This window comes from Pteronotus mesoamericanus, unplaced genomic scaffold, assembly GCF_021234165.1.
Source record: "Pteronotus mesoamericanus isolate MK-2021 breed Mesoamerican mustached bat unplaced genomic scaffold, CSHL_Meso_final contig_203, whole genome shotgun sequence".
In the NCBI taxonomy this organism is placed as follows: Eukaryota; Metazoa; Chordata; class Mammalia; order Chiroptera; family Mormoopidae; genus Pteronotus; species Pteronotus mesoamericanus.
In genome coordinates, this window is record NW_026555087.1 from 943533 (window position 1) to 968085 (window position 24553).

At 66.1% G+C, this 24553-nt stretch overlaps 1 protein-coding gene across 2 annotated transcripts; it reads left to right on the plus strand.

The window, feature by feature from the left end:
- Positions 1-573: 573 nt before the first annotated feature.
- NDUFA10 (NADH:ubiquinone oxidoreductase subunit A10) lies at positions 574-18145 on the plus strand. Of its 2 annotated transcripts, XM_054570386.1 has the most exons (10): positions 574-717; positions 4522-4690; positions 5286-5501; positions 6302-6388; positions 6942-7063; positions 7794-7873; positions 9459-9513; positions 11044-11129; positions 15764-15872; positions 17708-18103. In XM_054570386.1, exons 1-10 carry the CDS (start codon positions 649-651, stop codon positions 17774-17776), a joined length of 1062 nt encoding a protein of 353 aa, XP_054426361.1. In that variant the 5' UTR covers positions 574-648; the 3' UTR covers positions 17777-18103. The 2 variants fall into 2 exon arrangements, with proteins under 2 accessions (XP_054426361.1, XP_054426362.1); XM_054570387.1 differs by lacking the exon at positions 15764-15872 and having other exon boundaries at positions 17708-18145.
- The last annotated feature ends 6408 nt before the right edge of the window (positions 18146-24553 follow it).

Consider the following 24553-nt stretch of genomic DNA (forward strand, 5'->3'; position numbering starts at 1 on the left):
ATTCCGCCGACGCTGGGCTTGGAGTTCGGGTCTCTCCCTGGCCCGGCGTGCCCGGCCGCGGGTGTGTGAGACGCTGAGACCCAGAGAGCAAACACCGAGCCCTGGGCCGTGCAGGTGTGTTCCGAGCGCGCTCCCGGCGAAGCCGTCAGGCTCCACTGGGCTGGGTAGGTTGAACGCACTTTTGACACAGGGTTGCAAGCCCCTCCTAAGTCGGGGGCACCCACCCCTGTTTTGGACGAGCAGGAATTCTGACGTTGGAGGAGCCTCCGTCGACAGGGCCTCCGGTGTGTCCACCGCGCCCCGTTCCCCGCGGCCCCGAGCACCCGTCCCAGCCGCAGCGATCTTGGCGCTACGAACATTTTCGCGGAGGCGAGGACGAAGTCGGCAGCGCTCTGCGGGGGCCGGGGAGGGCGGGGCGGCCAGCGCTGCCAGCGCCCGAGCCTCGGCGAGGTGAAACCCGTGCGAGGGCCACCGCCGGGAGCCCCCACCCCGCTCTTCGCGCCTGCGCCCGCCGTCCTGCGGGAAGTTCCCTACAGGCGCCGCACGGGCACCTCGGCCGTGACGTCACGGACGCGCGCCGGTTGCGAGAAAGGACCCCGGCGCGACCGCGTCCCCTCGGGTCCTTGAGCCGTTGCCGACGGGGGAGCCATGGCCTTGACGCTGCTGAGACTGGCGCCGGCGTCCGCGCGGGGCCTCGTGGCGGGGGCCCAGCGCTTGGTGAGGCGGAGGGCGGGGTCCGCCTGTCCTTGCGGCGCCGGGCCTCTGGGCGGCGGCTCCCAGGGTCACTGTCGGGGGCGGGGGGACAGACGCTCCTGCCCCGGGTCCCGAGTGGCGGGCAGACCTCAGGGGCCCGCGAGCCTCTCCCGGCCTCTTATTCTCGGCTCCACGCAGAGCCCAGGGCATGAGGCGAACAGGCCGCCGGGCTCCCTGGTGTGGGAGACCGGCGCGCAGACCCCGCTCGCCGGGCAGGTGCGGCCGACGTGCCAGCCGCGCTCGTGGCTTCCCGGTGTCGGGCAGCAGCTCTGACGGCCGGGGCGCGGGCGGGCGTCGCGGGGCAGGAACGGGGGAAGGCGTCTGGGTTGCACTTGGAAGGATGAGGGACTCCTGTGGCAGCAAACAGGATGCCCCGGATGCCCCTGCCCGCGGAGGGTCCGGAGAAGCTGTGGCTGGAAAGCTGAGGGAAAGTCACTGTGACTGGCTGGCAGGGGCGGGCGACCTTGGCGTCATCCGTAAAGGGATGTGACTCCGTGCTCAGGTTTTTGAGCAGTACACTGAATTAGTCTTATTAAAAACTCATAGACGTATGTGTAAGAGGTAATAGGCTTCAAAAGAGAAGAAAGCGAGAAAAGTGGTTGTCTTTTTACTACTCAGGGTGCGGGGACCTGTTGGGGTGGAAGCGAGGGCCCAGAGCAGCGGGGTGATGACCTGAAGTGTCTTCTCTGGCCCGGCCTGACCCGCCAGGGGTTCTACCCTCTGTGGCGCATAAGGACGCGCTTCCCGAGTTGGGGGAAGCGTGTGGATGACCAGGGTGCCCGCCGTGGGACCCGACCAGGGACCGGAGGAGCTGGACGTGTGTGACTCGTTCTGCGGGATCCCAGAGCGCGGAGGGATGAGACCGGGGCGGGGGCGGGGGGCGGGACCACCATAACCAGGAAGGTGCCCTTTCTAAAGCTTCCAAAGGCCAGAAACGGTCGGCTGGTTCAGACGCAGCTGCAGGGGCTTGGTGCCACGTCTGTGGCCGTTCCAGTGGTGGACGCAGACGGGAAACCGTTGGTGCCTGGCGCCTGGGGGGCCTAGAGGAGAGGGGGTTAATTTGTGGGGTGCAGGCCGCCAGAATGACTACTGCCCCCTCTGCTTGGGAGACCCTCTTCCCAGTGGCCTCTGGGCCACTTCCCTCATTGCCTTCCAGCCTTTGCTCGGACGCCTCTTTCTGCAGGGGCCCCCGGGCCACCCGTGGCAGCCCATCCTGAGGCCACGCTTCCCTCCCCAGCGCTTAGGTGACATGCTCTATCATGAGTTACTTTTTTGTTTTGTCATGGAATCCTTTGGTTCGCTCAGTCGTGAGTCCCATTGTCTAGAAAAAGCGCTCTGCATAGTGCAGGCTCCTAGTCAGCACCTGTTAGGTGGGGTAAGCGGATGAGTGGCGCAGCCGCCTGGGAGGGGAGACGGGTGAGGCCCCCGCGAACGGTGGGGGCCCGAGGCGTGGGGACGTGGGGGATACGCTGCCGCTCACCAGCCTCTGCCGCCTCGGGGCTGTGGGTGGTCTCGTCACCGGCTGCTGCAGACGGGACTCCGCAAGCTTGTTGCTGTGCTTCCTCTCGGGTTTTTTTCCTGCTGTAAGTTTTCCTGTGTGTGTGTGGGGGGGGGGGGGTTGACACCGTTGGGATCACGCAGTGCCTTCTCTCCTTCTCCTGGAAGTAACTGCCGCCAGGCTTCACTCGGGTTTCCTCAGTTTTCCCCTGACATCCTTCTGTCCCAGGGTCCCCTGCAGGAGGCCGCACTGCAGGTGGTTGCCGTTTATCTTTAGGCTCCTTCTGGTGCTTTTGGGTTTCCAGATTTTCTTGGTTCTGACGGTCTTGACGGTTCTGAGCAGCGCTGGGTGCCTCCCTGGGGCTCGTCCGGTGTCTCTCCCGTGACGAGGCTGGGGCTGTGCGCGGTTGGGAGGAAGACCCCAGGGGTGGCCTGCCCTTCTTGTCACACGCTATCCAGGGTGCCCACTGTGGCCGTGACTGACCACTGTGGATGTGGCCTCTCGTCACCGGGCGAGGCAGTGCCTCTGCCATACGGTTACTCCCTCCCCTGCTTCCCCTGAGCTCTGGGGGGACGTCCCTGTGTGCCGCTCATGCCTGCGGAGGAGGGTCACGCTCGCTCTCGCCGGTGGGAGACCTGCATGAATCGTTCGGGATCGTCAGGCGCGGGAGAGCCGTGTCCTCCACGTTGTTTGTCCCACCTGGGCGGGCTCACCGATGGGTGCGCGTGTTGCGCATTGGGCTGCCACGCGTTACGCTCAGTACTGTTGCCCAGGGTGCTCTGGCTGTGGCCGCGAGGAACTCGCTCGGTTGGCTGTGTGCGCGCCCGGGCATACTTGCTGCCCGTCTTGCCCCGTGAGGTCATCCAGCTCACCTCTGCATTTCCTGCCTTGTCCTGGCATCAGCCCCTTCTCCAAGGAGCTGTGACCCCTTTTATTGGAGGGCAGTGTCAGCAGCCAAGGTCTGGGCACCAGGTGTCACCGCTCCTGGGGTGTCCTTGCTGCCAGGTCCTCTCAGCAGACGGAGCAAGGACATAGGCTGCGCCGTGTGTGCACCCGAATCGGTAAACGTCTGCGTGTGACCACCTGCATTCCGCTGAGCAGGAGATCACGGATGTGTCTGCCCTGACCAGCGCCACGTGGAGGACCCTGCTCCGGCCTCCCTGGCTGGCTGCGCCCCAGCCTGCTCCGGGGGGGGGCGGGCCCTGGCTCCTGCCATCTGCTGTACCTAACTGCTCAGGGCTAGGGTGTGCCCGTGTCAGAACCGCCGCCTCTGCCCCGTGGGAAATGTCTTTACCTGAAAGAGTGCACCTGCCCCTTCAGTCTCGCAGACGCCACTGTTCCCCGAGGTCAGCACCTTTCCCCCCATCCCCTGCAGTGGGGTGGTTTCCTACATTTGTAACTCAGTTGGTTTGGCCACATTCTGCCTTCAATTCTGGGATGTCTCTACCTAAAAGGGGTTTTTAAAATCTGCATGCGCCGAGGTTCACTCTTCGTGCTGTGAAGTGTGGGTTTTGACGCGGGCGTGGTGTCCCGTACCCACCATTCAGCGTCTCGCAGAGTCGTTTTTCTGCCCTACACATTCCCCGTTTTTCTACTCCCCAAATGCCGGCACCCTCTGATCCGTCCCGTTTCTCTAGTTTTGCCTCTGCTACCATGTCATATATCGGAAGCCTACATTCTGTTGGCTTTGCACACCACCTCTTATTACTTAGAGACGTGCACTTAGAGAAACAACTCTGCCCGTGGCTTGGTGGCATCTCCCTTTTCCTTGCCGTGGAATAGCCACAGGCAGAGCTGCGACACAGCTGTCTTTTCAACCCTTGACAGACACCGGGGTTGCTTTCAGTCCGTGGTGATTGTGAACGAAGCTGCTGTAGTCAGATGTGTGCAGGTTTCTTTGTGGAAATTGCTGGATCATGTGGTAAGACCACATTTGGTTTCATAAGAAGCTGTGGAGCCGTCTCCCAGAGCAGCTGTCCCGCCGTGCTCCGCCACCAGCGGCGCGCCTGGAGCTCTGTGGGGACGGGAGGCTCAGACCAGCAGGACGTGCGTGGTGGTGGAGCTGGAGGAAGGGGGTCTTCTGTTCTGGGCCCTGTTCCAGGCCCTGAGGATTCAGCAGTGAACCTGCGACCTTATGAGCTTGCGTTGAGGGTGGGCGGGAGACCTGTAATTAAATAGACAGGTGGCGAGGTTGCAGGTGTTGGCGTTTCCCCGAGTTGCGGCAGACGCCGCCACGGCCAGCGCACCCACACAGTGCCTTCTTGTCTCAGGCCGGGGTCCACACGAGCGTGCAGCATCAGCGGCTCTACGGCCCGTGGGCATTCGTGCTGGGTGAGAGGACAACCAAAAAGCTGACGGAATCCAGCAAGGTGATAACGGTCGACGGCAACCTGTGTTCCGGCAAAAGCAAGATCGCGAAGGCGGTGGCTGAGAAACTAGGTAGGAGCCTGGTCACGCCGAGTGGCAGCGTTTCCACGGACGTGTGGCCGCGTCTCTGAGTGTGGGTTTACTGTGATTTTGCCCGGGTGGAATTGGGCTAAGGCAGGTATTTCGCATTTTTAAAATATGCATTTAAAAGTCATTTCTAGTCGTTTACATTCGGGGAATTAGAAAGCCCTCGCCATCCTCGGTTTGGTGGGAGCTGTGCTCGCCTTGGCGGTGGACGCGGAGCACGGGGCCCGGCCATCGCGCTCGCGCTTTGTGCCACCGCTGACACAGCGTCTGCGCCGTCACCAGATGGGCGGACTCAGTGTGAGGCCGACGTCCCGTGCGGGCTTGTTCCCCGCTCTGGGGCGGGTGTGCGGGCGCCGTGCCTCCCTGGGGCCCTTGACTGGCACTCACTCACCCGCCTGCTCTCGCACACCTGCTCGCGGGCTCCCACGGGGGTGGGAGGGGCTCAGATGGGGCGTGGTCCCCAGGCCCTCCCTGGCCAGCCCTGAGCTGGCGTGAGCCGGGGTGCCCACAGGCTTGGTTCCCCGAGGAGGGGAGGGGCGGGGGACGGCTGCAGCGCGCTTCCCCGCCGGTCTCCCTGCAGGCATGAGGCACTTCCCCGAGGCCGGCATCCACTACGTAGACAGCACGACGGGGGACGGCCGGCTGCTGGACCCGGAGCTCAGCGGCAGCTGCAGCCTGGAGAAGTTCTACGATGACCCGAAGAGTAATGACGGCAACAGCTACCGCCTGCAGTCCTGGCTGTACGCCAATCGCCTCCTGCAGTACGCGGATGCCTTGGAGCACCTGCTGAGCACAGGTGCCATGCCCGCGGCCAGGTGGCGGGTGGGCGTGGTCTGCGCGTGGTCCGTGCGTGAACCCTGCTCCGGAGCTCAGCCACTTCAGGTCGCCACCAGGGAGCTTTGCCTTGGGGCATCTGAGGGGGCCATGCTCTCGTCCCATAAGGCCATGAATTCCCCAAGACCCAGGGGGTCGTTGCTGCAGAAGAAAAGGACTTTGGCATGATCCCACTTTTGGGTCCTGGCGTGAGACTTAGAGATTTCAGTGTCTGTGGCACACGTGTCCCCACAGTGGAGGAGGAAAGATCCTCCCAATGACCGGGGTGGGGGTGGGGGTGGCGCTGGAATCGGAGCCGTGAGGACAGGCACGTGTTCTGGACAGTGAAGGCTGCCACCGAGGCTCCGAGGGGGGCCGGAACCCTGCACCGCACCCCAGGGCGGGGGTTAGCCCTCGGGCGATGGCAGGCAGGGGGTGCCCGGGAAGTGAAGCCGGGGAGATCGGGGTGAGCGTGGAACGGATGCCACGTTGGGCAGGCGCAGGGCCGTGGTGGGCATGGGGCGGGGCCCTGGGGCCGAGAACAGCCACCCTTCTCCTCTGGGTCGGGCGCCTGCGTGGGTGGCACTGGCAGGAGGAAGCGGGACGTTCTCCGGCCTGACCAGAAGAGCAGCGCAGTGTGTGGGAGCCGCCCCGCCCTCAGCGCCCCACACTCTGAGGCTGCCAGGCCTGCGGACAGCCGGGGTTCCCCGTCCTCGGGTGGGGTGGCCGCTCCGGGTGCTCGCCTTGCCTTGTCTGACTGCGGTTCCTGCCCCCCTTGCACAGGGCAGGGGGTCGTGCTGGAGCGCTCAGTCTACAGCGACTTCGTGTTCCTGGAGGCCATGTACCAGCAGGGCTTCATCCGGAAGCAGTGTGAGTCCTGCCGCCCGCTGGCCAGGCTGTTGCCTCCAGCGCACACGCCATCTCTGAGCGCCCGCTGAGCCGCCCCCACGGGGGCGGCGCCGGCACACAGCGCAGCCCCCAGCTCCCACACAGCCTCCCCGGGAGACCTCCTGCCCTCTGTCCTGCCTGGCAGGACGCCTGGGCTGCTCCACTTTGGCCAGTAGATCTGATTCCCTGCCCTGTGCCATCTCCGGTGTGCTGCTTTGTGTCACTAGAGGCGTTTTTTCTCTGGTGCCCGCCCCGGTTGTGGCCAGTGTTGTCACCTCCCCGTCTCCCTCCCTTGGGCCCAGTGCCCAGCACTGGGCGTCGCTCAGAGTCCAGCGAGTGGCACGCGGGCAGGACTAGGCCGCAGCTGGGGGGAGGGCAGCAGGCGCTGTGCGCGAGGGCCAGGCCTGCAGCTCGCAGAGTGACGCCGGGTTCTGAGAGCTGCGTGTGCCCTCGCCCCTCGTGTCTGGACACAGAGCGCGTTGTCGGAGCCTGGGCTCAGGCTGGGCTGACCGGCGGCGCCTCTCGCGTGTGCCAGGCGTGGACCACTACAACGAGGTGAAGAAGGTGACCATCTCCCAGCTCCTGCCGCCCCACGTGGCGATTTACATCGACGTGCCCGTGCCGGAGGTCCAGAGCCGGATCCAGAAGAAGGGAGACGTGAGTCAGCTTCCCCCGTGGCCGCCGCCCCCGGGACCGCCCGTTCTGCGCGCGGGCCGGCACTCCTTGGCAGTGTCTGCGGTGGGAGGCCGGGAAGACGCTGGCACCGCAGGGAGGGGTGCCTACGCCAGTCCGTGCTCGTCCCCCGTGCCTACGTCCCCTGCCCCGTCCAGACGGACAGGGCCGTCTGCCGGCCAGCCTGCCCTTGGCCGCGGACCGTTGGCCCTCTGCTGAGGCTCCTGTGCCTCTCGCTCCCCTGTGACTCAGAGCCGACCTCTGAGGGCTCCTCTGTCCCTGTAACTCGGAGCACCTCGCCCCTCCCTGCTTGCTGCCCGGGGGACAGTGGAGCGGCCACCCCCACACACGTCCAGTTACAGCCGTGGCCTTGGCTGAGGCCGGGTCTGGCGGTGCTGCTCCGTGGGCACGGTGGGGGATGCAGGAGCCCCGGTGAGGACCCCGGCCCCGCGCCTGCTGCCATGGGGAAACGTCCGTCCCCCATGCACGTTTTCCGGGGGAAGGGGGACCTGCTCTTTGACACTGGGGCGAAGATGAGAGAAATCTTTGGTGGCCCCAAGGTCCCTTCCGATCCCCCCGCCCCCCTCGACCCCAGCACCCAGCACGAGTCCTGCGCCGTCAGGAGAAAACGCCGTCCGCGATTGTCATCGTGGCTCGCGTGTGCGCGGCTAAGGGGCTGGCCCGGGGGCTGACCCTCTGCTCCTGCTTTGTGCAGCCGCACGAGATGAAAGTCACCGCTGCCTACCTGCAAGCCATCGAGGACGCCTATAAGAAGGCCTTCCTCCCGGAGATGAGGTGAGCCCTCGGGGGTGGCACGCCCTCCCGTGCACCCGGCACCGCCGGCCCGGAGCTGCCTGGCTCGCCGTCGAGTGCCACCTGGGTGTTCAAATCTGCTGGTGCTGAGCAAGGGCGGCAGCTGGCATTCTGCGGTGATTGGGTGCGTTTTTGGTCGGTCGTTGAGTTGGTCTGCTTGCTTATTTCGACGACACTTTTCTTTGTCTGGTTATAGTCTTTCGATGCCAGAAGTAGACTGAAGCCGCATTGTGCCACGGGTTTCAGCGCCAGAGAATGCGAGTGTTTTTGCTTCTGGTGGCCACCGACCGCGCATGCTGACCTAGAAGGATGGCTCGGTGTGCTCAGGGGAGGCGCAGGCTCTGTGGGCCCTGAAATGAAGTCTTTTCTCCTCCCCCCCTTATTGAAACGGAGCTGTGACCCCACGACCTGTCATTCGGGTAGCTCTTGAAAACCTGCAGCGCATGAGCCTCTGGGCGGCATGGCCTTCGGCCGCGTGCAGACTGTGTCTGTGCAGAAGGCGTGGCCGGGGCGCGAGCCACTGCGGGAGGAGCATGAGCGGCTGTGGGAGACCGGTGTTACACGCACACACGCGTGCTCCGTCCAGTTCTGGCAGCGGGCGCCCGGGCGGGCGGGCGGAGGGGGCCTGGGCACGAAGCCAGCCGCCCGCTGCCCGCGGTGTGCGGGGGCGGCGATGTTCGCCCCGCGGTAGCAGGTGGCGTGTGGAGCTCAGAGTGCGTCCAGCTCGTGGCTTCTCGGGTGTTACTCTGGAAGGTTGGGTCCTGTCGCTAGGCAGGTGCTCTGGGACAGAGACGTCCAAGGAGAGTGTCCGTGTTGCCGGGGGCCACTCTGCCGCCTGCGTGCTGGGAGGGTCCCAGTGGTCCTGCAGGGACGGCGCTGCCACGGGCTTCTGGGCTGGGCGGCCGCGCGGGCTCGGGCCGCGGTGGCCTCCGGCCTCCGTCTGATTGGTGCGGAGGTGGTGGCCCAGCAGCTGCTAAGGCACCGACTTACCAGCCTGGCTGGGTTGCTAGGTTTCTAAATGTGGTCAGGACATGGGCACAAGTGTGGGAGTGGCACTCCACTGTCCCTTCTTTCTGGACCCCACTGTGACTGCCCAGTGTCCCTTCACTGGGGACTAAGGGAAGGAGCTGCTGCTGACCTGTGGCACAGGGCGACCGGCACGGCTGATCCCGTTCGTCTTTGAAGCGCGACGCTCCAGCAGCTCGGGCGCTCTGTGCGCGCCGTGCGCACCCACCGCAGCCCCGGGCCGCCGTCCGTGCGCGTCTCAGAGGCGCCTTCGCACTCCCTGTGACGGGCGCCGCAGCGGGGCCGTCTGCCCCTGCAGGCCCGGGTGCTCTGGCTTCTCCCGCCCGGGGGCGGGGGCGGCAGGGAAGCTGGGGGCCGACCTGCGCGTCACCACGGGCACACCCCTGCTCCTACCGTACCTCCTCCGCTGGCCAGCCAGGCGCTGGGAGCCGGGCCCAGGGCGGAGGTGACGAGTCAGGGTGTGTAGCGGCCTCTCAGTTCCGTGGCCTTTGTGCAGCGACACAAGCCCGAGGCTGACCCGGACTTTCCTCTTGTCTCCCAGCGAGAAGTCCGAGGTGTTACAGTACAGCGCGCGGGAAGCCCAGGACGCGGAGAAGGTAAGGGAATGGCCGGAAAGCGTGCGGTTATTAAATTCAGTTCCCGTGTAAGGGCCTTGCAGCTCGGCTCGTCGGCCCGGGCCCATGGCCTGGGGAGCGCCTGTGTTCACCGTCTGAGAGGAGCTCCCCGTGTTGGGCGGCCGTGGTCCACCTTTACGTGACCCCGTGTCTGTGACCGGAAAGGCGCAGGGCGGTGGGGACGCGGTAGACCCCGGGCTGCCTGCTCCAGCGCTTGCGTGGCACAGATGGTGACAATGGAAGTGACTTAGTCAACGAGGGAGGTTTAGTACCTCGAGGTGTCAGCCTTCTCCACTTGAGTAGGGGTGTTTTGTAAAAACTCAGGTCAACCTCACTGTACTTGGTGACAGTCAAAAAGCCCCTTCTTTAAAGAGCAGCACAGGAACCCTTGTCCTCCCAAAAAAGGGGTCTGTCAGAAAGCGATGGCAGAGGGAGCACCTGCGGTCGGTCGGAACAGCGGAATTAATAAATAGATGAGTGGAACAGAACATTCCAGAACTGGGGCGGGGGGGTGGTCACCTGCGAGCGTGCGCACCTGCGTGTGTGCTCACCTGTGTGTGTGCTCACCTGTGAGTGTGCATGTACATGTGTGTGAGAATCTTGGTTTGGTGAAGTCAGTATTTTAAAGAATAACAAAAAAGTAGTGGAAAACTGGTCATTTCTTGAGGCAATTGACTATTCATTCGGTCAAAAAACAGAAAACACCCCATATCTTTTATACTAAGCACAAATGACTAAAAAAAAACAAGTGTGAGAGTTTTAGAAGAAAACCCAGGTTTTGGGGCCTGGGGGTGAGAGGTAGGCGGTGCCGGGGCGTCCTGGGCGGGGCCGCCTGCGGCCGCGGAGTCACGGGGCCAGGTCCTGTGCTCTCCCGCGGTGACACCGTGTTTCGCTCCCTTCCCGCCTGCCGTGTTGGTCGTGCTGACTTGCTGTGGGTCGCGTGTCAGTCTTTGACAGGGCGATTAGAAGGCACGTGTTGGAGGAGAGGAATACTGCACTGGGGCTCTAAGGCTGTTGTTAGTAGAGCTCATAGCTGAGTATTTTCAGATCCCGGCAACGTAGGCGACCCCCCCGAGGTGGTGGGCGGGGGGAGCGCGGGCCCTCACGCTGGCCCTCGGGCCAGGCTGCCCTGCCCCAGGCCTGGGGGCCGAGAGCGTGGGTCCCGTGGCCGTCCTGGGAAGCGCGCTGACTTTCTCGCTCTTTTGCTGCTTCTGGAGTGAGGTCCCCGGGGAGGAAGCGAGGAGTCTGTCACAGGTGCTGGTTTCCTCCCGGGTCGGCCTGCCCGCTCACCGACTCCTTCCTCCCAGGCTCTCTGGGGGCGCCTCACCGCCCGCAGTCCGCCAGGCCCCCCTTCCGTCCCTGCGCGCTGAAGGCCGTCGGGTCAGCCGCCTGCCTTTCGACTTACGGTGGCGTTCTTGCTGCCAGGGGTTTTTAGCTTATGGCGTGTTAAAGCGCTGTGTCCACGCTTCTAAAAGGAGACTCCCCGTTAAAATCGGAACTCTCTCCGTCCAGGTGGTGGAGGACATCCAGTACCTCAAGTTCGACAAGGGGCCGTGGCTCAGCCAGGACGACCGCACCTTCCACCACCTGCGGATGCTGTGAGTGGGGGCGCCAGGGCAAGGGCGGGGCGGGCGGCGGTGCCGGCAGAACTGGGGAGGCGGGGGTTCGCGGCACCAGCCTGCGCTGGGGTGGGTTCCCTTTTCCCTTCCAAACAGGTTTCTGCCTTCCCTGGGCTGAGAGGGGGCTGATCGGATGCAGTGTTGATCCCGCAGATCCTTCACCTTCACCACCTGCCAGGTGCTGTGTCAGCTGTAGGGGACCCCATCAGAAACAGGCTTTACGGGGAGCTAGAGCCCCCGAGTTGTAGGGCTGTGTCAGTGCCCAAGGCTGGGAAGAGCGGCTGCCCCGAGTAACCGGGCAGCTCGTGGCTGAGCTTGGTGCATGAGCTGGTATTTCTATTGGCTGTTTATTTGTTCTCTTCATGCTCATCGATCCTTTTAAAGAATCAGCTTTTTGTTTTGTTGCTGTTCTTGACTGTTTTTCTGTTGTCAGTGTCATGGCTTCCTCTTGTAGATTTTATTCTTTTTTAATCTGCTTCCTTTGGTGTCAGCTGCTCGCTCACGTGCTTCCCTGGCCAGGTGATTGTCGGCCTTTTCCGAACGTGCGCTCTTAGTGCCGTGGGTTCCTCTCCGGTGCCGGCCGTTGGGGTTGAGGCCGTGCTCTGTGTGAGCTCTGCTCTGTCGCGCTGGGGATTAGGCTGGTGGGTGCCGGGGTCTTCTCCGTCCTGACTCGTGTGCCCGTGGAGTAAGAGGGGAGGGTGGGTTCCGCTGCCGTCGCGGGGCCGGGCCGTGAGCAGGGCCAGGGTGGGTGGCCAGTCCCCAGGCCCCTCCCCATGTTCCTGTCTGCTGGAGTGACAGATGCCCACGGAGAGGGTTCCGCGCTTCGGCTCACGTGGCGGTCATCTGTTTCTCTTCTGAGGTTTGTTCGTTTTCGCCTTGTGGATCTTGATGCTGTGCTGTTAGGTGTGTTACGTCTTCCTGGAGAGTGAGCTCATGTGTCGCTGTGTAATGCGCCTCTTTCCTGGGTAACGTTTCCGGCTCTGACGTCTGTCTCGTCTGGAACTGGCGCCTGCCCCGGCTTTTGGTGGGTGTGGCGGGGCCTGTCTTCCCCATCCTCACTCTGAGTGGGGCCTCGGGGTCTGGGTGGTGGGCTTCCGGTGGAGGCCGCAGGGCGGGCATCACGGCCTCTGGGCGCTTTCCTTCCTTTCCTTGCCAGCGACGCTGGAAGTCCTCTCGGCTTTCTGAGGCTCCGTGGCCTGGGCGCTCATCTTAGGGGCGTGTTCACGGTGCCATTCCGAACCAGGCTGTAGAAACCCACGTGCTCCCTTTAAGTGTGGACAGCGCTCCCCCTCCCGGGGGGCGGCTCAGGCCTCCGTGTCAGGCACGCGAGCAGGTCCGCACGGCATCCGGCATCCGGAAGGTGTCCCAGAAGCGTCCTCGGTCGCTCAGCACTGCTGCCCGGTGGGGAAAACGGCCCAGAGAACGCGACAGGCCGGCTGCGGGGCTGTGGCCTGCAGGGTACGCCTGTGGCCACGCACCAGCCACCGCCGTGCCCGCCCTCCTCTCGGCGGCTCCGGCCGAAACCCCGGTGAGACAGCCGCCTCCTTGCGTGGCTGTCGTCCGCCTGGCCCGCCGTTCCCCGCGGGCCCCTCGCCGTCCCCCGGGTCCCACGCGGTGGTTGGCGCGTCCGTCCCCAGCGACTTCCTTCCCCTGTGTTTTTCTCTCGTTGCTTCTGCGCCTGTGGGGTCTGAGCCCCTCATCCTCCACCTCTGTTCCCCTGGGTGGTCCTCGCTCCGTCTCGCCTGTCCCTTGTGCGCACGCCCACCAGGTGGCGGCGGTTCATGATCGTGGCCGAGAGCCCTGTGCCCCTGACGCAGGACCCTCGGCGGCAGAGCTGCGTTTAGTCACGGGCGCCAGCCTCACGGCCCGGAGTGCTCGCCGAGTCCCGGCCCCTGTCAGCCCCCTCCGCCCCGCGCCCCGCGGGTCCCTCAAAGCCCGAGCGCTCTTCTCAGCCGGCGGCAGTCCCCTTGTTTCTCCTGGAAACCCGCCTCCTCCTGACTCCTCCAGGCCATGACTGCGCGGGTCTCGATGGGGTTCTTGTTGGTGGCCGTCAGCCCCACGGGGCCAAATACGCCAAGTGCCACCTGCGTCCTGCTGAGGAGCAGCCGCGCGGGGTTGCCGCCTGGCCCCTGCCATTGGTGACACGCTGCCGTTTTCACACCTAAGCGTGTGTTCGTTTGATTCTAGGCCACGTCGAAAATTCTGTTGGAGTCATAGTTTTAGCAGTTCCTTAGTCGCGTGGTCATGGGAGCGTGCAGAGGCTGAAACTCCTGCCAGGCTCTGGCCACTCCCACCGTCCAGTCCCTTGTTCTGACTCGTCTGCCGCAAACGCGGTCCTTCCCCTCCGGGCCTCTCCCCTGCCCCGAGGGCGTTTCCGAGCGGCGCAGGGTAATCGTGTTTATTTTCACTCCAGTCCCATTTCTTAATTTGGGGGCTCAAGTGAAAATTAGGATCAATTTTCTAAGATAATTACTGTAAACATGCCATTTACCAGCTATACTCATTTTGTCCAGAACTTGACCAAATTGCCGGTTTGGAGCATTTTTGTGCCGGCTCAGCTGCGTGTCGGTGTGTAATTGTGTGTATGTGCGCTGGTGCTGAGCGGGGCCGTCTCCCACCTGGGAGGGACGCGGTGCTCGCAGCCGTGACCCGCAGCCGACCGGTGCCCGCGCCCTCGGCTGCAGCCAGGCGCCCCCCCCCCCGTGCTTGGCGACTGCCGGAGGCTGTCCCTCTGATGAGGGTTCTGGTGCCCGGGTGAGTTTTAGGAGAAAATAGACATTCTGTTGATTGGAGAACAGTCTGAGTCAGAAAACGTACTTACTGTTTTATTTTTTCTGTCTTCTCTTGCATCCCTCTTTGTTTTTAAAAATGTGGGGCGCAGCCCCTCGGGTATGAGCCAGACGCGGGTGTGATCGCCCGCGGGGGCCCTGCGGGCTGGGGTGCCCGGAGGCCGCGTTGTGCGCGGCCCGTTTCTGAACTCTCCCAAAGGCGGCGCGTGCTCTGCCCTCACGGTGTCCTCCCCGCGGCTTTCTGCTTCCTGTCGCCGTTGTCCCTCCTCATCTCCAGCCTGGATGCACCCGCAGTGGGTGAGAGAGGCAGGCGTGGGCAGCGAGCGGGCAGCTCGGTCTGAGTCCCCGTCCCCGCCCCCGCACGCGGCAGAGCACCAGAAGGGCAGTCCAGGCCCCTCACGCAGGCTGTGAACGATCGCAGGTTATGTTTTAGTCTTCAAAGGACAGTTTGGAGCTTGCTTGTTCGGCTACATCCTTTGCAGTTTGTGTGTGGGTGTAATTCCGCCAAACTAAACACAGGTGGCGCTGTGGCTCCGTGTACATCCCCTCCCCCCAGTTCCGTGACCGGTGAGAGCCTCAAGTTTTCCAGAATTGTTGTAGAATTTTAAGCCATAGAGAAAACCAAATCGTACCCACCTTGATATTTGTTAACACTTAAAAATATGAACTTCACTCTTAGTTGAAATTATTTATGGTGAGATCACTTTAAGAATTTGTGCTTATATGGTAAGAATAGAATAATTCTATTTGTTTAAAAGTAAGAAGGGGGGCGTTTATATGCTACTGGCATAGGCTAGTGAAACAGATGCCGGAAACGGCGCCCGTCGGGGCGTGTGCGGGGCCGGCGCCCACCCACACCAGGCCCTGGGGCAGCGCGCAGAGCGAGGTCTGGCCGCAGGGCGTCAGGGCGGCATTGCCACTGCACAGGGGCGTGGCTGTCGCTGGCAGCACCTGGGCGTTCCTCCACCGGCCGTCGGCACTCACCTGCCTCGGGGTCAGCGTGTTCTGGGGACGGGCTCGGCGCGAGGCAGCGGAGGGAGGGCCGGAGGTGTCCCGGGGCTGCCCTCGGGCCGTGGCCTGCAGAGCCGCCGCTGCTCGTGGCGGGACAGTGGCTGCTTAAACACGTGGTTTTCTTTGTTTTGAGCCCTTAAGAAAGGAGACTTTGTCTCAGTGTTTCTTTCTAAGAGCTCCTAAAATGCTTTTCATCTTCGAGTATGGTGGTTATGTTCAGACTAAACGTAAGCAAATCATGACAGCGTAAACATTTCGGCGTTCAGCAGCACGAAGTGGGGAAGCAGGGAGAGGGCCCTGCGGTTTGCACTGACCGGGGCGAGAAGGCCAGCGAGCTCGACCTTCCATAGCTGACGGCGCGCCAGCCGCCCGTGTGGGAGTCACGCCCACGCCCACCCCACGCCCTGAGCCTGCGAGCGGCCCGCTGCCGCAGCTGGCACGGTGCCGCACCGTGGACCTGGAGGGACGGCTGGGCTCGAGGCTCTTTCCCTCAGGACTTGGTCATGGTACACGTTTCCACAAGGACACTGTGACGTGTGGCATCGTGACATGTGACGTCTGTCCTTGCCCTTTGTTCCTGCTGCTCCTGTGCTTAAAGCAGCTGCGGCTCCTGCTCTGCGTGTCCAAACCGCACCCGTTTGCCAGGTCGGATGCCGAGGCTGCCAGGAGCCGCACTGGAGAGGGCTGCTGGGCACGCGCGGCCTTTCTCTGACGTGCGAGGTTATTAACACGATCTGTTCAGAAAGCAGCCTCGCAGCTTAGTCTGCCGTTTACCTCGGCGGTTTGGCTGAGCACTGTCGTCTGCTTCCCTAGGGTCCAGGACAAGCTGCAGGTGCTGAACTTCACCACGATCCCCGTCTACCTCCCCGAGATCACCATCGGCGCCCACCAGAGCGACCGTGTCTTCTGCAGGTTCACGGAGGTGAGCGCCTGGGGCAGAGCGCTGTCCCGCGGGGTCTGCTGCCCCTGGCGGCGGCGTTGCTGCTCTGAAAAGCGGCTCGGCTGTTGTCTTCGCCTTATCTCCGTGAAAGAGCTGTCTTTTCACTGAAGCGGTTCTCCTTTGTCCCCTTCCCCCAGCGGGGAGGGCCGGCCGCACTCAGGGCGTGCACGGGGCGGGGGTGCGGCCGCGTCGGCGCGCCCTCCCCCTCGGTGGACAGACGCCTGCGCTCCGCAGCCTTTGTCGGCGATTCCTCAAGGGCAGCCGGGCTGGTGGCGTCGCTTGGCTCTCCCTGGAGCCCCACGGCTCCCGTCCGACACACTGTCCGTGCGGGAGGCCCAGGCGGCAGGTGGGCGCCTGGGGCAGGGCCTGCATGGGTGGCGCTCAGGGAGCGTCTCCCGGCGCGGACGCGGCCGAGCAGCGGGCGCCGCGCTCACGGCCTCCGACGGCGGGAGCAGGTCTCTTCTGTTGAGGCCGGAGAGTCCCTGGCAAGGCCCACTCGACCTCTGTGTTCTGCCCTCGAGCGTGACAGCCGCCACAGCTGCCCGCCCGCGGCGGCCCGACCTGGGGCCCCTGGGCCCTGTGCAGAGCAGTCAGGGGCCGGGTCTGACCCTCACCCGCGTGTGAGGCCTGGTCTGAGCCCCAAAGGGAAGGGAAGCCCTGGGCCCCCACCCTCCCACCCCCGTGAGCAGCAGCGGAATCACCTGGGCCGGGACTCTGCATGTTAAATGACGGCGCACCCTGGCTGCCAGGTCAGCATCTAGCCCTTGGTAGGCGGGTCCGTTTCCCCTTAAGCAAGCAGGTCCGTGGCCCGGAGCGCCCCCTGTGCACGGGAGTCCGGGGGCGCGCAGGGGCTGCTGCTCGCCAGGAAGCGGGCGGGGCGGCCGCCCAGCCAGGAGGCTCCGCAGGCTGGACCTGGAAGGGGCGGACGTGCCTCGGGCCCAGCAGTCGGGGGCAGCCAGGAGCCGGGGACACGGCCTGTGGCTCCCGCTTGTGCGCTCACAGCTGTGTCACGCGGAGCAAGCCGCTTGCCCCCTTTCCATGTCCTGCCCACCTGTCCCGGCGGCACCCCAGGAGCCAGGCTGCGCTGTGCATTGTGTCTGGAGAACACACGGCAGAGCCCGGGACAGCCCCCCACGTGCAGGGCCCAGCCCTGCGGACGCAGGGAGGCGGAGCTGGGGCCCGAGCGCACCCTTAGCAGCTCAGACCCGGGAGCAGAGCCCTCCCTGAGGTGGCCCTGAGCCGCGGGCTCCTGCTGGCCTCTCCCAGGGACCAGCAGCTCCTCCGGCCCCAGGGCAGTGCCTGCCCAGAGACAGCCCCCAGGAGGCTCCATGCTGGGGAGGGGCGGGTGGGGGAGAGCTTGGAGGGCCTGTGTCTGTGGCTGTCTCCTGCGTGGACTTGGATTTTTAGTGGGCAGCGGAGCAGGTGGGGAACGGCCTCCTGGAAGCGCTGACTTCCCGAGTGCGGGCGCAGACGGCCCCGCGGCGGAGGGGGCGAGGGTGGCGCTGCCAGCGGGCCCTCTCTGTGCCCCGGCGGCTGCGGGGCGGAGCCAGCGTGCGGGCGCCCAGACCGCGTCGCCAGGCCGCCTGGGGACGGGGCGCAGCGTCAGGTGGTGGTGGGGTGGGCCCCTCCGCAAGCACCCCTGGCTCCCCTCGCTCCGCAGGTCGCCGCCCGCCGGGTGTCCAGGAGCGCCTGGCCGCTGGTGCGCAGGCCCTGCTCCGGGGCTGGTTCCCGTGAGCCTGCGGCCGGGGTAGAGGCGGGTGCGCGGGGGTCAGGACAGGCCTGTGAGCCTGTGGTGACCATGGTGCTTCCCTCTGCAGCTGCCCGGCCGCCGGTACAGCCCTGGCTACAACGAGGACGTGGGCGACAAGTGGATCTGGCTGAAGTGACGGTGCCTCCGCAGAGCTGCTGCGCGGCGATGGGCGGCTCCACCGGCTTCGGGGTCGGGGGGGAGGGACTGTCAGAAACTGCGCCGTGATGGAGCCCGCAGCATCGGCGGGTGGAAGGCAGCACCTTCCCCTTGAGAGGGTTTGGAACCTCCAGGCTTCGTGTGGGGTGCGGGGCGGTTGCTGCCGGGGGGCGGGCCTGCGGGAGGCTGGGCGCGGCTGGAAGCCCCTCGGCCCCCCTCCGTGTGCCCCCGTTGTGCGGGTTTGCACGTCGCTTCCCCGGACGTTGACAAATAAAGCAGCTCCTCGACGGTGTCTCCCCTGGACCTTGGCTCGCGCAGCCCCCGCGTGCCCGTGTCCGTGGGCCGTCCGCTCAGGTGTTCGCGGTGACGAGTTCAGTGTGACTCAGATGCACGTCAGGGTTAAGGCACTTGTTCCGTTTGCTTTAACAACGGTTAGAGAAGAGCAAAGAGGGAATTCCAAAGCCAGCCCGTCGGCTCTGAGAGCGGCTGTGATGTGTGACGGGCATCGTCACTGGGCTCGCAGTTCTGTCCCCTGAAGGGGGGGTCGTGCTGAGAAGTCAGTGGGGCAAAATCCAAGAGCAAAAGGATAGCCTTTGCGACCTGAAGATCAGCTCGTCAGCCGCAGAGTGGAGAGAGCACCCCGTTCCTCCCTCACTGCCGCCTGCCGAGCGCCGAGGACGCGAGCCTGTCCCGCCAGCCCAGCTTGGGAGCGGGGCGCCGTGCTGCGGGCCCCACGGCAGTGAGCCTGTGCTCCGGAGCCGCCCGCGTCCGCGCGACCCTGTGGCTCAGCCAGCTGCCATCAGGTGCAGCTCCGGGTTCGGGTCGTCGTCTGCCCTGGCTGCGGCCTGGGAGCTCGGTGGCCACAGGGCCCGTGGCTGCCTGTCAGACCGAAGGGAGCCGCCCCTCCTCTCTCTCTCTCTCTATCTCTCTCTGGGTTTTAGGAATTGAAAATAAAGCTTCCCAGCAGTTCTGAGTTGGAGTTCAGATTTAAGAGGCCAGAGGTTTGCGTTTCCCTCAGAAACAGCGGCATTAATGACTCCGTGAGCGAGCCCTGGGCAGCCGGCCGGCCAGGGCGTGGCTGGGTCACGTGCCACCCACAGCCCCTAAGGAGGAAGGGAGAGGACCAGCGTCTGCCGTCTGGGCTGTCCTCGGGTGCGGGGAGGCGAGCCGGCTCCTCACGTCTCGCCTCGAGGTGCTCAACTGGGGAAGGGGGGCAGCTGAGGGCCAGGCCTGCCTTTGAGGGACAGCGGGCCCGACGGGGGCGTGTGGACCCTGGTGTGGGGCCCCCTTCCCTGGCCGGTGTGCGGTTTGCACTTTGTGCTGAGGCAGCGTCACCGCTTTGGCCTCTGGTGTTTTCTTTCCTGCGAGGGGTGGGCAGGGGAAAGCAAGTACATGCTGTCCGGGCCTCTGAGTCGAAGCCCCAGAGCCGAGGAGGCCCCCAGAGCAGGGCAGACCCGGCTCCGGCGATGCCACAATCCTTCAGGAAACCGCATTCTTAAACATTCCGTGTGGGGGTGCGCGAGGCGCGGGCCCCGCCTGCCGCCACGCTGCGGTGTCGCGCCTCCAGCCGCGCTCCGTCGTTCTCGGGCGTTGCGCGCCGAGCAGAGCGCGCTCAGTTTTCTAAGGCTGCTTTCTGTTCTGTCCGGTGCTGTGGCCCTCAGCGTGAGATCGCTCAGCGTCTCGGAGGCTGTTACAGACCGAGAGCTGCGTCCACCTCAGCCAAGCAGGGCCTCCGGGGGGGCTGCGGCTCGCCCGCCTCACCCCCTATTGCCGCCGGCGTGACGGAGCAGCTTCTGAGCTCGGCCTGTCTGCGGACCGGGTGTGTGCTCAGCACAGCGGGTGAGGCGCCTCCCCGCAAAGAGCAGGTGCCCACAAAGCTCCGCTGACGCTGCTGTCACTTAAGCTCAAGTGTCGACCTCTGTCCGACGAACAGAACTGCAGGAAGCCTCGTGTCTTGCCTGCCACAGCCCGTGGGCCCCGCGGGGGGCTGGGCCGTCCCGTGCGTGGGCAGCTCCCCGGGGCGGGGTGGCCGGGCTCGGGGGCGCCTGGGCCGGCAGAGCGGCCAGGGCAGCTGCGTCCCCGGGAGAACGCGGCCCGTGCTGCCCCACCCACCCCAGGCACAGGTCTGCGGCGGTCGGGGCTCAGCCACGGGTAGAGGCAGGGTGCAGGGGCTGCCGTCCGTGCGGGCTTGAGCTGCGCTCAGTGAAGGGGACCCGCGCCCAGGACGCGGGCGGGCCGTCGGAGGGAGGCGGAGCCGGAGGCCACAAGCCTGGGCCCCCTGCGCCTGATGGGGGTGAGGGTGCCGCCGCCTGCTCTGTGGCCTGCAGGGCGCTGTGCAGGTCCCCGGGTACCCGCGCTCTGGGGTCCTATGGCTTTTACGCCCCGACTCCCGGGTTGGCAGGACTGCGTGTGACGGGCGAGACCCGGGCCCGACGGAGCTCTGCCCCCGCCCCAGGGCGCCATCCGTCACTCACGGGGACCCACGGGGACCGAGCTTGCGGAGCGCGGGGCTGTGGGGTGCGGGCCCCGGGGCTGGGGAGGGCTGTGCCGCTGCCCCGGAGTGCGGGGAGGCCCGCGTGACGACCTGCGGGGTCCTGCCCGCCCCCCGGAGGAGCCCATCCAGGCCGGGCGTGGGGCCCAGCGAGGAGACGAGGTCCAGGCACAGTGAGTGGGGGCTGGGGGCTGGGCGCTGGTGACGTGGCTGCGTGGGAACATGCCCTGCTCTCCCCGGGACGGCGACCCCACGCCCGGGGCTCCCGCGGGACGCACGCAGCGGGGCCGCTGTCATCGCTGTGTGACGCCCCCGCCGCAGCGCCCAGGGGCGGGAGAGCAGGGCGGCAGCCTCCTCGGCCGGCATGGCCCTGCCCGTCGCGCCCCAGCCGGGGCGCCGGAGAGACGCCGAAGCCTTTGCCGTCCAGGCTGGGCACGCGTGCCGGTCCCGCCCAGGAGCACCGGAGCCCTGGGGCCGCAGGGAGGCCGGCAGGCGGGCAGGGCCCGCCCGGGAGAGCACCGGCCGCGTTCAGAGCTGGACTGGCTTTTCCCTCCGGCGTGGGGTGACCGTGCCAGCGTCCCTGCCCTGAGGGCGTGACCTCCAGGGCTGGGCGGTGGACGGGACACGGGTCAGGGTGTCTGGCCCCCCCGCGGCCGGACACGGCCACTGTCACCCTGTCCCGGGCCCTGCTAGCTTCCTGCCCGGGAGCCCTGGGAGCACCCTCGGCCTGGCCGGTCGCCGCGGCTGCAGGTGCGGGGGGGAAGGGCAGCGCCCCCCTCCCCCAGGAGACTCACTCTGGGGTGGACGCGCTAGCCTGGGCCGGGGCTGGTTTAGGGGAGTCAGACTCCTTGGTTCTGAGGGACAGAGGCGCCTCTGCCCCTGAGGGACTCGGTTTAAGGAGGCTTGGCCCTCCGCTCCCGCCCGACACCCTCGGCCGCGGGGGTTCTGCCGGCCGGGGCCCGGGTGACGTCGAGGGCTGCGGAACGGTCCCCAGAAACCTGAAACACATTGAGCAAGGAAAGAGAACGTTCGGTCAACCAAAACAGAGGTGCAATCTCGAGCCCCTCGGGGGAAGCAGAGACCGACTGCAGGAGAACCGTGCGTCGGAAACACGCAGCCAGCGGAGGCGAGGACGGCCACCGGCCACGGCCCCGGCCCCACAGCCCGGGCCGCCTGCGCGCGAGCTCCGCGTGGGAACGCGGCCCTGGGATCGCGGGGGTGGCCTCGGTCCCAGCCGTCCGGCCGGTGTCGCTGAGCCACAGCAGTGAGGCCGCGGGGGCAGGGGCGGGGCAGGTCACGGTCACATCCAGCGAGGGCCACGTCCAGCAAGGGCCGGGCGGGCGCGGCCGCCCGGCGGGAGGCACTGCGAGGGCCGCAGGGACAGCAGCGTCTGTCTGGGAATCTCACAGCCAGGGGCGACGCAGTGAGCGCATTTACATTTACATGGCGCTCGTTTATAAAACGCTGCCCTAAAAGTCATCTTAGCAGGTCTCCATTTGAGATACTGTGTAATCACTTACACAAAAGCAATAAAACCAAAAGGAATGTGTCACATTCATCTCGGAAGACGAAATTCTGGCTGTTTGTGGGTTATTTGAGTGAATTTATCAGCAATAACAAAGATGGTGTAATTACACTGCTCGCAAATAGGGCCAAATGGAAGCAGCTGACAGAGGCGTCCCGAGTGTCCTGCGGTCACGGGACGCCACCGCCGGGCGGCCTGGAGTGGCTTCCACGCGAGCCGATGGGTCCTCGCTCCGGGGCAACGTCCGCGAAGGGAAGCCCGAAGCGTTTCGGGAGAGAAGCCTCTGGCCGGGGTCCTGGGTCCTCGGAAGCAGCCGCCCCGGCGTGGGGCAGCTTGGAGGCCACTCACGTCTGCCCTCGGGCTGTGTGGGCAGTACAGACACCCGCTGGGTGCCTTCGGGGCAGGGTAGGGCGGGACTCCCACACAGGGTTGCCCCCGTGTGTGTCTGGGGCGCGGGTGGTCCTCCCCAGGGGCTGCCGGGCCCTGGGGCAGGCGGGGCGGGCGGGGCGGGCAGAGCCCGGGCTCCCGGGAGGCGCTGTGCCCCAGCCAGCGGCTCGGTCGGTCGGGCAGAAGGGCCTGGCCCTCTGACAGGTTCTCCGCTGGCCCCAGCGGGGAAGGGGGGCTTCCCTCAGGCTGGCAGGCGCATCGGCTCCTCCACCCGCCTCGTTCACTCTGGGGCTCGCTGGTCCCCCTCCGTCGGGAGCGCTGAGCAGGAATGGCCCTCGTCTGGGACGTCTGCGGCCCTTGGACCCCTCGGGCGGCTGGTCCATCCTCCGCCCGGTGTCTGCCCAGGGGCTGGTCACGGTCCCTCCGGGGTCCCTCTGTCCCTTCTGCTGTCGGGAAGGGTCTGCATTCACCCCCCCCCCGTGTCCTTTGGCGCCCCCCCCCCAGCAGCCTCAGACCCTTGGGGGGCGGCGGTGCCCCCGCGCCCGGCAGCTGCCAGGGTCCCACGCCTGCGAGTGAGAGCCCAGCGGCCTGGCCTGGGCCTGAAGCGCCGGGACGTTCACTGTGAGGCGGGCAGCGGCCCCCGGGATCGGCCGTCCTGGCAGCTTCGTTAATGACAGCGGCGGCCCGGGCGCTCACTGCCTTCCCGTTGGGACAGCCGCTCAGACTCCCGCGCGCAGCGCGTCCGTCCCGCCGCCTGGAAGCACTGCTTCTCAGTGCCCTGCAGCCCGGCCCCGGCCTCGGGCTCCTGGCCTCTTCAGAGCCCCGGCGCCGGGCCTCCGGAGGGTCACTTAGGAGCTGCCCACCCCCCAGCGCAGGCCTCCGGTGGTCGGCACCGTGTCCGCCCGCCCCCCACGGCCGGAGCCCACGCGCCCAGGCCACGGAGTCCCGACCCCAGCGGGTCCCTCGGGTGGGGACCCGGGTCTCTGGAGGCTGTGGGATCTGAGCCCGGAGCTGAGTGCGCGGGAAGGGCCACCTCCCAGCACGTTGCCGGCACCGCACGCCTGGCGCACTCTCCCCGGGGCCCCCACGCCCTGGCTGGCACACGTGGGTCAGCGGGGGCGGGGGGTGCAGAAATGGCCTCACGTGACGGTGACCGGACCCTGCGGCAGTGGAGGGAGACGAGCGGCCAGGCCGGGGCCCCGCTGCCGATTCTCCTTCCTGAGGCGAGAGGAGCTGTTTGTGCGCCTCCCACAGCGGGAGGTGCCGCTCCGCCTGCCCCACGCCACCCAGTCCGACTGGCTCCGCAGAGACCTCGAAGGACCCCTTGGCTTCCCCGAGGTTGTCGGAACAGGGGCAGCCGTGGACGAGGGCAAAGTGACCGGAGCCGGAAGGGAGGCACGTGCACAGGGACCTCTTGCCCGCGAGGGGGCGTCCGAGCAGCCTGGACTCGCAACTGTGGCGTAGGAGGCGGGCCGGGGGCCTGGGTGGAATCCGATGAGACCACATCGGTGGTGAGAACAAGAGCGAAAGAAGGACAGGCCCGCTGACCAGACTGCCCCGGGCCTCCGCGTGGCGCCGCCGCCTGGGGCCTGGGGCCTGGGGCCTGGGGTGCGCTAGCCCAGCCCGCCGGCCACAGTCGGCGGGCAGGAGCCCCGCGCGCCGGGAGCTGTTGCCCTTCGGCCAGGTGGCCCGGACACCCGCTTCACGCTCTAAGCGGTGTTCTGAGGGTTCCATTTTACCTTTATTTCCAGCGGTGTTTGAGCACGTGGGTCAGCAGGTGTGGGATCCGTCGGCTCAGCAGCTTAGCCGACAGGAAACGTCCACACGAAACCCACGGTCTCTGCCCCACGGAGACCCGCTGAGGTGGTGACAGAAAGCAGGCCGTGTCCAGGATCCCCCCGAAACACGCTCGCGGAGTCGGGCCTGGGGAGGGCCTGCAAGGGAGCCCGCGCCTTGGCCGGCAGAAACCAGTCGGCGCCGGGGCCGGCAGGGAGGCTCCCTGTGGCGGGCGTGTGCTTTCCCCGCCCACCCCGCCGGCGCACGCGTGTCTCCCAGAGCCCGAACGTGCGGCGGGAGGGGGACCCGCGACTCGACGGTGGTTCTCACGTCCAAGTGGAAGTGTCCACGGCGACCACCTTAACGCAGAAAAGCGCCGGTGTCTGTTGCTGCCGTGGGTGCCGGGCTGCTGGGCGCTCACTGCCGCAGGCCGGCCGCAGCCCCCGGGGCCGCGTCTGGGGGGTGTGGGGGCTGTGCGCAGCCTCCGAGGACGGAGGGCCAGGCGTCTTCGCTGCGGGCCACAGCCGGCCCTCCCTGGGATCACCGCCTCTGCCCCCACACGGCTCGAACGCTCGGCT

Excerpts from the sequence above, each read along its gene's own strand:
- NDUFA10 (XM_054570386.1), top strand. The coding sequence starts at position 649 with ATGGCCTTGACGCTGCTGAGACTGGCGCCGGCGTCCGCGCGGGGCCTC. Across the intron at positions 6,389-6,941 it reads GGGCTTCATCCGGAAGCAGT|GCGTGGACCACTACAACGAG; the intron begins GTGAGTCCTGCC and ends CGCGTGTGCCAG. Across the intron at positions 11,130-15,763 it reads TTCCACCACCTGCGGATGCT|GGTCCAGGACAAGCTGCAGG; the intron begins GTGAGTGGGGGC and ends CTGCTTCCCTAG.